At 41.6% G+C, this 11926-nt stretch overlaps 1 protein-coding gene across 1 annotated transcript in view; it reads right to left on the bottom strand.

Moving 5' to 3' along the window:
* Positions 1-4164: 4164 nt before the first annotated feature.
* LOC119322193 (actin-related protein 4) overlaps positions 4165-11926 on the bottom strand; it is a 10965-nt gene continuing 3203 nt past the window's right edge. Inside the window, exons 7-20 of the mRNA XM_037595687.1 lie at positions 10966-11012; positions 10422-10476; positions 10083-10160; positions 9955-10008; positions 8929-8982; positions 8778-8838; positions 8408-8459; positions 7607-7673; positions 7350-7409; positions 7201-7263; positions 6972-7034; positions 5117-5181; positions 4713-4781; positions 4165-4625 (exon numbers count right to left, since the gene is read on the bottom strand). Coding sequence (XP_037451584.1) covers positions 4580-4625; positions 4713-4781; positions 5117-5181; positions 6972-7034; positions 7201-7263; positions 7350-7409; positions 7607-7673; positions 8408-8459; positions 8778-8838; positions 8929-8982; positions 9955-10008; positions 10083-10160; positions 10422-10476; positions 10966-11012 — 834 coding nt within the window. The 3' untranslated portion in view covers positions 4165-4579. The remainder of the gene's footprint in view (positions 4626-4712; positions 4782-5116; positions 5182-6971; positions 7035-7200; positions 7264-7349; positions 7410-7606; positions 7674-8407; positions 8460-8777; positions 8839-8928; positions 8983-9954; positions 10009-10082; positions 10161-10421; positions 10477-10965; positions 11013-11926) is intronic.

Below are 11926 nucleotides of genomic sequence, written 5' to 3'. Positions count from 1 at the left end.
TGTGTTCTATAGTGAGCATTTTCTTTTCAATAGCATCTAGCCTTCGCATAACATGCTCAAGAGTTAAAATCGTTTCATTGATAATGATTGGGGGTAATCCCACTAAATTTCCCGTGGCATTAAAAGCATCCATAAAGGGACACATCAAGAAATTCCCTCCTATAATAATGTCAAGCATAAATCTGTACCAAGTAGTGTTTCCCACATAAAAATTACAAAGAAGAATGGTACTAGATTGCTTACGAGTTGATCTATTACGAGCATTGCAAATCCTATACCAAGAATCTCTCAATTTTTCTCCTCCCCTTTGTTTAAAATTGAGAACTTCATTCTCAGGGATGCACGTGGCAAGGGAGGAACTATCCATAACGATAAAGTGGGCAAGCAAACAAAGAGGCGAACAAGAAATAGGCAAACGGAAAATATTTTTGTAAAACTTTTTAGATGTGGGGGAGATGAAAACGAGAGGCAAATGGAAAATAAAGTAATTGCAAGGAGATAATATTTTATGCGTAGGTACTTGATAGATGTTGATGATGTCTCCTTGGCAACGGTGCCAGAAATTCTTCCTGATTGCTTGTAAACTGCGTTGGTATTTCCCCGAAGAGGAGAGGATGATGCAGCACATCAGAGGTAAGTATTTCCCTCAGTTGTGAAACCAAGGTTATCAATCCAGTAGGAGAACCAAGCAACACTATGTAAACAGCACCTACACACAAACAACAAAAAATTGCAACCCAACGCGTAAGAGGGATTGTCAATCCCTCAACGGTATTGAGATAGATTAAATTGTATAGGTTTTGATAAATAGATCTAACTAAAACACACACAAAATAAATAAAGAAAAATTGCAGAAAGTTATTTTTGGTTTTAATATATGATAGGAAATAGACCTGGGGGCAGTAGTTTCAACTAGAGGCTTCGCTGAAGAAATATCATACGGTGGGTAAACAAATTACTGTTGAGCAATTGATAGAAAAGCAAATAATTATGACGATATCTAAGGCAATGATTATGTATATAGGCATCACTTCCAAGATTAGTAGACCGACTCCTGCCTGCATCTACTACTATTACTCCACACATCGACCGCTATCCAACATGCATCTAGTGTATTAAGTTCATGGGAAAACAGAGTAATGCAATAAGAATGATGACATGATGTAGACAAGATAAACGCATGCATGAATAAACCCCATCTTGTTACCCTTAATAGCAAAGATACATGTGTGTCATGTCTCTTTCTGTCACTGAGATTGAGCACCGCAAGATCGAACTCATCACAAAGCACCTCTTCCCATGGCAAGAAAAATCAATCTAGTTGGCCAAACTAAACCAATAATTCGGAGAAGAAATACGAGGCTTTAACAATCATGCATAAAAGAGTTTAGAGAAAACTCAAATAATATGCATGGATAGATTGATCATAAACTCACAATTCATCGAATCCCAACAAACACACCGCAAAAAGAGTTACATCAAATAGATCTCCAAGAACATCAAGGAGAACATTGTATTAAAGATCAAAAAGAGAGAAGAAGACATCTAGCTACTAACTATGGACCCGTAGATCTGTGGTAAACTACTCACGCATCATCGAAGGGGCGGCAAGGATGGTGAAGAACCCCTTTGTGATCGTTGTCCCCTCCGGCATAGTGCCGGAAAAGACCTCTATATTGGATCTCGTGGTTCTGGAACTTGCGGCGGTGGAAAAAGTATTTCGTCGACTCCCTTAGGGTTTTGGGGATTTTAGAGTATTTATAGAGGTGGACGTATGTCAAGGGGGTGCCTGTGGGCCCCACTACCCCACCAAGGTGCGCCTGAGGCCTGGTGCCTAGTGGGCCCCATGGGTGTCCCCTCGTACCCTCCAAAAGCTTTCTGGGTGTCTTCCTGTCAGAAAAAAAATCTCCAAAAAGTTTCATGGCATTTGGACTTTGTTTGGTATTGATATTCTGCAAAGTAAAAAACAAGCAAAAAACAGCAACTGACACTTGGCACTGTGTCAATAGGTTAGTCCCAAAAAATGATATAAAGTTGCTAGTAAATGTATATAAAACATTCAAGATTGGTCATATAACAGCATGGAATAATAAAAAAGTATATATACATTGGAGACGTATCAAGGCTTCCGGGGAGTTCTTCAATCTCGCGTTATTGGCTCGACAAGCATGGTAAATGTTAACTAACCTAGATTCCATTAGTGCCCAAGTTTTAAAAGCAGTCTATTTTCCTGAAGGAAATATCCTAACTGTTGATATTGGTTCGCGCCCCTCGACCGTCTGGAGGTCTTTGCGGATCGTTCGCGAGTCCAACTCGCTCTCTTGTCACGCCTTTGACTCATGAACTCGAGTCGGACTCATTCACTGCTGACTTTTTTGAGGATCGTTCGTTCTTCACTCTCTTGCTATTACCCGCAGGGAGCGCAGCAACCGATGGTGCATATTATCATATAGAAAGAACCGAAGCATAGCGATTCGTCTGCGAAGGTAGGGATGTGTTGAAGTTGGGCGTGATCCGGAGAATTGGTGATGGAAAAGAGACACAGTTTTTTGATAACTGGCTGCCACGCGACTATAAGCTATAGCCGATTTGTGCAAGGAGTGCAACATCGCCGGAGTTTGTTAGTGAATTAATTAACCAAGCCGTGCATGCATGGAACATAGAGGTTGTACGAGAGCATATGACCCCCCTGATGCGGAAGTGGTGTTAAACATCCCGTTGTTAAGTTCAATCAACTTGCCGAATACCTGGGCATGGCACTATGAGCACTCTGGACGATTTTATGTCTGCTCAGCCTACCGGCTACTAGTGGACACGAAGTGACAAAGAGAGGACTAGCTCCAGCACCGACCGGGGCGTCCGACCTTGAAGGAAATCATCGGCAATGGTCTGATTTATGGGGCATCAAGGTTCCTTCTAAAGTTAAAATTTTTGCTTGGCGACTTCATGTGTCCCTCCCGACGGGTGATGTAAGGCTATTTCGGAACATGGTGCATGAGGCGACTTGTTCTGTCTGCAATGCAGCTGAAGATTCGTGGCACCATTTGCTCATTGATTGTAACATGGCGAAAGCAGTATGGCCGCTGATGGATGATGATGTTGTGAATCTCATTCAGTCACGTGTCGGGAGGATCCTGAGTTGTGGTTGTTCAATCTAATCGAAGTAGCATCACATGCTGAAGTTGTGAAGGTCCTGATAACACTATGGTCCATTTGGTGGGCTCGTCGGAAAGTGATTCACGAGCAACAATTCCAGAGTCCACTATCGACGTTCTCGTTTATCCGGCGTTTTTTGCCAGAGCTTGAAGGGCTGCCAATCAAGAAGTCTAACCAGCCCAGCCAACCTCGTAAGCCTGCCCGGGGCGGCTGGCAAGCTCCTGCTGTGGGAAGTGCCAAAATTTATGTTGACGGAGGTGTAGACCGAGGAGAACGGAAGGGAGTTGTAAGTGCAATTTGTCGTGATGTGAGCGGTACTTTCATGGGTGCGTCCTCAATTGTTTTTGAAGGTCTTATACAACACTTGAAGCCATTGCATGCAGTGAGGGAATGTCGCTGGCTCTTGATCTAAACCTCTCACGGTTACAAATTGCTACGGATTGTCTACAAGTGGTTTACAACATCAAGGAGGATAACCTATGCAGTTATGCAGTGATCATCAAGGAGATTCTCACGAAAAAGGCGTTGTTTCAGAAAATGTCCATTAGACATGAAAATCGAGCATGCAATATTGAAGCACATAGTCTAATGAAAGCTGCTACTTATCTGGAGAGTGGGCGCCATGTTTGGCTCACCTCACCCCATCTATAGTTTGTATCCTACAAACATTGTTTAAATAAAGCTATGTGGTGTTCTCAAAAAACAGTTCTCTTTTCTTTTTACTTTCTCATTCTTTAATAATTTGCTCAGGTCGCATGTTCGTCACGCTCCTAGCGCCGGAAATCGACACCTGCCACCTATAACAGTGTAAGTTCAATAACCGTTTTCACGTGGCTAACATAGATGTACTACACCAGTTACAGCGGCGTAACAAGATGGCAAAAGACTTCGTTTTGTTAAAAAAACAAATGATAAGTGTCACACATGTAACACAAAGTAGCACCGGCCTGATGTTTTTACAACAAAAATTGCCATCCAAAAAAGAACAAAACCCCCAAAAAAAGAAACTTGCCATCCAAATGGAAAGTTACCATTTTCACAACTAAAGTTGCCATCCCCGGTTAACTAAAGTTGTCAAAAAAAAACGTCAGGATGAAATTGTTTCGTGTCACAGCCACACGTGTGGCACTTATCAAGGTCCAAAAAAAAGATGGTTAAAGATTTCACTCCCGGAGAGTACATGAGTAAATACAATACTCGGTACATCGCGGACGAAAAAAATCAGCACATGAATTGCTACTATCTACCATCAATGGCAAAGTATCAGCTGAGCTTGTTCTCAACTTGCGCTGCGCATGCCTCAAAACTAATTTAGTCATCACAAGAATAAACATCCCCAGATAACAAGGTGCACCTAACTGTTGCCCACATACTACATCTTTCGGCAGCACAAAGCTCTGCTCAGGCAGCATGTTGAACCATTTCATGGGCATTTCCTCTGGATATAGGAAACGCCATGCTCCTCGTACCTGTTTGCGAGATGCATACAAGAAAAAGTTGTTAGGTGTTGGCGACGGGCAGGGCAAACAGACCCTAGAATATCAACCCAAACTTACTCTGCTTTGGAGAACCACATTTGCTGGAACGACCCGAGAGATGCAAGAATGCTCCCTCCAATCCAAACACTGCACTCAAATTACAGATATACATATCAGCCTTGTCAACGGACATCTATCTAGAAGATGAATCTCGAACAGACAGAATGAGTCTCCCTCAGACCAATTCACACCCTATGGCCCCAATAAGTTTTACCGGTATGATGATAAGCATGTTTTCAGCCAATTTCAGGGCCACAACAATATGTGTTAAAGCTACTCGGATTAATTAATACAGCAAAATACAGTTTTACTTTCTAGTGGCAACACAATGACATACGCAATCATTCAAACTGCTCTGCTTCTAATGGGATCCATTGAATATAGCCAGTGCATACAAAGACAAGCAAAGATAGCAGTCTAACCTGAAACGCCTCTCCATTGAACTTCCACTTGCCAAAACCTTTACGCGAGCATTTTGAGGGGACTCCTGCAATCATTGAGTTAAAAAATAAGAATAACCCTGCAGAGATTCAGGGAACATAATAAAGCAGCTTTAGACTTTAGTCACAACATTGTAATCACTGTTCACTAACCAGCAAAATCAAAGACTAAGGAACCATTATTAATAGTCACTAACAAAATCAAGACTAAGTAACCATTGTAATCACTGTAGTCAGTAGTCACTAACAAAATAATCAACGAGATCCATTTTAATCTTCTATTCCCGACAAAGTTCACAGATATAAGGTGGAAAGCTTGTCTAAAGCATGAATTGAGTTCATAAAAGCAAATAAGTTATTGAATTGATTAATAGTAAGCAAAGCTTCAAAGAAAGAAAAAAAATACATGCCTAACTATAATGCCACTACCTCTATATCAAAATTGATGTCATTATATGAAGAAAAAAATGTAGAAAAACTTTTCATGACAAACCTGCTATCATTTCTATGTGAGAGCTACGCACCACTTGATTGTGGCAGAGGCGCCAAAGTGGGCATTGGACAAGGTGGACAAAGGATGCCGAGCATTTTTTTGTGCTGGCTCCGATCACATCCACGGTGGGAAGTGTGCGGTTGCGTGGCAAAGGGTGTGCAGGCCGAAACAGTTGGGAGGCTTGGGAGTGATTGATCTTCATCGTCATGGTATTGCCCTTAGGATGAGGTGAAAGTGCCTGAAAAGATCAGATGACGCCAGACCGTGGCAGGGCCTCATTACTCTCGTGGACAAGGAAGTAAGCTCGGCCTTCTCTAGCATTGTTCACTGGCAGGTAGGAGATGGCGCTAAGGCTCTCTTCTGGAAGGATAGATGGGTGAGGGGTTCGACAGTGAAGAAGCTGGCGCCCATGCTGGTGGCTAAGGTCAAAACACAGGTTATCAATAGACGGCCGGTCAAGGACGGATTGGCACTACAGGCTTGGATGAATGATATAGTTGGAGAGCTGGACACGGAGGGGCTCGCCCAGTTCATCAGGCTTTGTGAGGCTCTCATGAACTTTGAGCTACACCTGGGAGAGGAGGATCGACCGATCTGGAGGTGGAACACCGCTGGCACATATACGGCTGCTTCGGCTTACGCAATGATGTGTGAAGGGGGCATAAGATTCCAGCTTGCGGCTGCGATATGGAAGAGTGGGGCTCCTCTCTCCTGCAAGCTTTTCATGTGGCTGGCCGTCCAGTACAGAATTTGGACTTCGGTCATTGCATTTATGCCAGGCAGGTGTGGTTTCAATGCTTCACCAAGGTCGAGATCCCTTTGGAGCTGATGCCAAATAGAGATGAAAGGGTGGAGGACTGGTGGGTAGCTTCGAGGAAGAGGGTGCCCAAGGCGCAGCGGAAGGACTTCGATTCCTTTGACATGTTGGTATGCTGGAGTTTGTGGAAGCAGAGGAATGGTAGGGGTTTTGGTAGGGACAACGTGTGTAATGAAATAGATACGGTCAGGAACATTCTGAGGGAACGCCACTTATGGGCGCTAGCGAGACGGAGTGGAGTGCTACACTTTTGTGAGTAGTCGCTTAGGAGCCGGTGGAGTAGGGTGTAGGCACGCCTTATGGTGATGCATGCGGCTTGTAATTTCTTGTAAATATTTTTCTCCCCTTCTATAAAGCTAAGGCACGCCTTTCGCGTGCTCTCGAAAAAAAAAATCTATGTGAGAAGTCTAAATGCTTTTGTGTATGCTAATGGTTGATGAATGCTCATATTCTAAAATAAAGTATATGCGGAAACGGTGAAAATATAAAGCATAAGTGACTTATCCTATCTTGTTCAGTTCTTTTACCTCCAGTACTTCTTTTTCTAGGCGCTCTTTTATCTGCAGAATTGATGACGAGCCACCAGAAAGCTATCCAGAATACAAGTTTGCAGATGTTAGAGTTGTATTAAGTATTAACAAAATATAACAGGAGAATTGAAGATTATGTTGTAATGTTATACAAGATTCATTCACTAAGCTTGTGCACGGGAACATTTAGAGAGTAGTAGAATGCAGCACTTGATAATGTCTTTACCAAGATGTTGCTGAGTAATTCCTTGCGAATGTCAACATCACACCTATTTACACTGTCAAGGACCTGATGAAAAACAATGGTGGCGGCATTCATTAACATAAAGAATTGTCCAAGCTGCACAACTGTATAGTACCCATAACTTAACTCACCATTCGTGGGAGTCCGCGAATTGAAGTGGAATCTCCAAATCCATCGATGCCAGGAATAGTCTGTTGATCAAAAGTTAGTTCGTGAGAGAGGAAGACAAGTCAGCTAGGTCCAAAAGATTTTTTTTTAATATTAATAGCATCTAATGAAGAAGAAAGCAATGAACTTGTTCAGCTCCTGGATAGTGTGATCTACCACTAGCACAAATCCTGACCAATTAACATACATGCACACAGGAAATTATATTTTTCTCGCTCACCTGAGAAAGATATGGGTTGAACAAAATGTCAGGAATCTTGAATCTATCTGCACCAACTTCAATAGTTCTGCTCAGATATAACATAAATAAGTTATAAGGTCTTAAACAGTACAAACCACATATTTACCAAAAAATTACAGCAACAGAAATAGAGAAAGTGAAGATCAGAACCCCAGCACCTTTTAGGCCTTGTACAATGGGAGGTGCTTAGGGAAGGTGCTAAGAAAAATAAACCAGGCTTTTTTTAAGCACTGGTGCTTATTTGTACATGATAGACGCTTAACTAAGCGTCTCTCCTGTAGAAATAGGCACCGGTGCTTCAGAAAAACCCGGTTTATTTTTCTAAGCATCTCCCATTGTACAAGGCCTTAGGTGCATTGTGCATCCAAAATCGAAATACCATGTCTACTTTTTTAATGGACATCAAGTAAGTATACAATCAATGTAATAGCTGAATCATGATATGGCCTACCAGGCTGCAAAATTAGTTAAATTACAACTCGAGGCTCCACTAAAATGCGGCACATGAGCAGATCCAGGTAAACTGTGGCTTTTCATCGGAATTTGAGTTGAAACTTTGTGGTTACCAAACTGCAATTTTTGAATGCTATGATATACTGGTTTTATGTCAATTTGTAAACAATGAAATTCGCCATGTCCATTTGTAGGGTGTACTGAAGTGAAGAGGCATGAACACAATCCAGAAAGTAGCTACTGACCCATATTCTTAATCTACCTGGTTATAAAATAGAACTATCTGGCTGTAAACAAGTATGTGTCTACATAATATTGATAACTTACTGCCCATCTGGAAGCTCATATGAAGTTGTAGGGACATTTGCATATGCCACTTCTGCATGAAAATAAAGCAGGGAAAGTAAATAGCAGAACCTAAAAGAGGAACACAAAGCAAGGTAATGCTTAAAGCACACAGACAGATGTGTTAAATCAGCCAAATGAATGAAAATAATGGTGACAGGCAGACATATGCATAAAAAGCAGCCAACTATATTATGGTTGTATGCATATTTAAGATTCATGATTGGATCAACTGAGCTGGCATATTCCTCCGATTGTGCAGGTCAGTATAGTGGATCCAGTATCATCTGAGCTGCATTAATATAGCAAAGCTAAACAATCACAGAAATAATGTATTTTTTAAATGTTATACCATCAAAGGGGGTATCTGGAACTCTGCAAACTGACTCTTTGATGTCGCTAGCGATGGCTCTCTGTGATACAGAGTAAGCATAACCATTAAAGGCATACAGACAAAATTCAACAAAGCAAAACAAGAATTACAGATTTGCAAATGAACATACCATGCAGTATAACCTGTAACTATCCGTCGTGTTTGGAAAATCAAGATCTACAACCTGAAAAAGACAAACATGGGTCCACAGAATAAACACTGCATAGTTTCCCTTATATCCGTCTAGTGTGATCCTTCAGGTTTTCATCTGTATAAATTCGTCCACCCAGTTTTATTAATTTGCAAATTCTTCCTCCGTTAGTTAAAAAAATGAAATTGGCTGATATCATGGCAATATTAAGTAGTATAGATATTATTATGGGGGAAGTTGATCGTTGAAATGATAATAGATAGGGTAGAGGTAGAAACTATCAATTCTTTTTCGAAATCGGAATTATTAAAAGAAGTCTATGAACTGATGTCGATTCTACCCATTTTGACCCTCCTTTTGGGAATAACAATAAAGGTACTTGTAATTGCGTGGTTAGAAAGAGAAATAGCATAATGCTAATTAATTTCGAATGTAACCAATTAACCATGATTAATTAATTAACACAGCAAATTCAGAACCTTAGATAGACCACATAAATAGGAAGAAAGATACTAAATAAATTTTGAAGGGCCGGCAGATATTAGTCAGAGAACCACCTAGTGCTCATGTATCTACGAAAAATGAACAGGACAGTGTTACTTCATGATATTGGAAATGTCAAAATGGTATTCAGTGTCTATCTACAGACCTATGCCATGTGGTAAAACTTAATTGGGTGCCAGAAAAGAACTCAGCAAGGGGAAGGTAGAGAGACCACCTTGCAGGCTCTCTCACCTTTTTTGTTAGACATGGATCCCCTAGAGATCAGATACCAGCCTGTGGCGTTTTTCCATGGTCAGATAAATATATTGTATATGTTGCCCCTCTTCTGTTTGCTGGTGTGTTGGTTTCAAATATACCAACGGCCCAGCTCATATTCAATAGTACAAGGCGTTTCAACAAAGGGGCACATCGAATGGTATAAAGAGTTATCTCTTGGTCTGAAGGAATCACAAGCAAACAAGATTTTTTTTATATCAAACGTAATGTTAAAGAAATTACCACCTTATAATCTCCAGGGCTCACTTCCTTCTTCTTAAATGAATACTTGGGCCTAATCTGAGAAGTGAACAAACAGGATATGAAAATACAGCAAGGGCTAGTATGCTATCTTAACAAAGAGAAATGCTTACAACAACGCCCTTGCTCTCCAAGCTTTTCATCATACAGTCAGTTAAAAATTCACCACCAATTGGAGAAGTTGCTACAGACTGCCACGTGAAAACAAGTTAGTGAGCAAAACAATAGAAAAAAAAGCTTCAGAAGAGACAAGCCAAAAGTGGTGTCAGTGTTACGTATGCCAGGGTCCATATGATACAACTTGACATCTTATTTTATCAAATTTTAAAGAGAAGGTTGGATTAATCAAATGAAATGTACAATGTAAAAAGGGGCAGATCACTATTAGATACAGGCAAGTAGTGTAGTGTACACCCCCCCTTGAAAATCAGTACATTAATATCATAACATACCTTTTGCAACACATAACCATCATGCACAGCAGAAACCACAGTAGACCCGCCACCACTGCACCAAAAATGATCACTCAGTCATAATACAGCAATTTCTCTCATGACAAAGACCAAAGCATTGAAATGAAGATGAAATAAATCGTTGGTCGATGTTCGACACCAGCTTGTTAAAATCTAATGACACAGCTTATAAAATGATTAAGAATTCGAGAAGGTCATCTAAGCAAGAAACCAGATTAAGGTGCTCACATCAAGCAGAGAGAAAATGGAAATTTTAGCATTAACAGTTAGAACCAACTTCTTCATGAGTATTTTCTTGTCGCGGATGGATAGCTCCACAATATCTGTATGCTATGTGCAACATATATTGGTGAAGAACAATATACTTCAGATATAAAGTAGGAGACCGAGAACCAAGGAGACACCACAACACAGTGCACTTGTTCACAAACTAATCGTGCTAACGTGGCAAAAAGGGACCTTTATTTATCTATAAGGAAAATAGCAGGTTGCAGAGATAAAACACCATCAAGAAAATGCTGACCAGTCAACCACCAGAGATGTAGCACGTCCAGATGCATCAAACGAAGTCCAAATGCCACAAAATTTTTGGAGATTTTTTTCCGGACAAAAGAGACACTAGAAGCTTTGGGAGAAGACCAGATATTGAACCGTAGGCCCACGAGGAACTAGGGCGCGCCGAGGGGGTTAGGCCTGCCCTGGTGGCTTGTGGGGCCCACGTGGCGTCGTTTGACCTAAGCCGCCTCCATAGATTCTCTAACATCGTGAAACCAACAGAGGAGTCCACGAAATACTTTTTCTGCCACCGCAAATTCCAGAACCATGATATCCCATCTAGAGGCCTTTTCTGGCACTCTGCCGGAGGGGAATTCGATCACGGAGGGGGATCTATATCATCCTTGCCGCCCTCCAATGATGCATGAGTAGTTTACCACGGACCTATGGGTCCATAATTAGTAGCACTACAAAAGAAAGACACATCCATGACATTTTGGGCCGAACGAATTTTTTTTCTGTCATACATATGACACTTCTATGACAATAATTGTGACAAAACCCGGTATCATCATAGATGTGGTGGGCTCCTACTTCTATGACAAAAAATCATGACAGAAAATGGGCTTTTCATCCTGGACAGGCCGTAGACGCAGCTGCATGACATTCTTTGGGCCGTCCATGACGGAAAAAACCGTGGTAGAAGCGAGGGGGAGGAAAAATTCGGGGAGTTGCCGGTTACGATAGGAGGTCGGGGGCCGAGCGATGCGCGTTTCTCTCGTACACGTACGCACGTGTGTGCGAGGCGTTGGCTCTAACTGAACCCGAGCAAGGCGTTGGGCTCTAACTGAACCCGAGCGATTGCATTGCAGGCTACGCGTTACTGAACCCGAGCGATCGATCGATGGCTGTTAACTGAACCCGATGGAGCGATTCCTTCGCTACTGCTGCTAAATGAAGCCGATCAATTGGATGAACAATGACCGTTG

This window comes from Triticum dicoccoides, chromosome 6B (genome assembly GCF_002162155.2).
Source record: "Triticum dicoccoides isolate Atlit2015 ecotype Zavitan chromosome 6B, WEW_v2.0, whole genome shotgun sequence".
Taxonomy (NCBI): Eukaryota; Viridiplantae; Streptophyta; class Magnoliopsida; order Poales; family Poaceae; genus Triticum; species Triticum dicoccoides.
The sequence above is the reverse complement of the archived record's forward strand: the minus strand, read 5'-3'. Positions and strand labels throughout refer to the sequence as shown.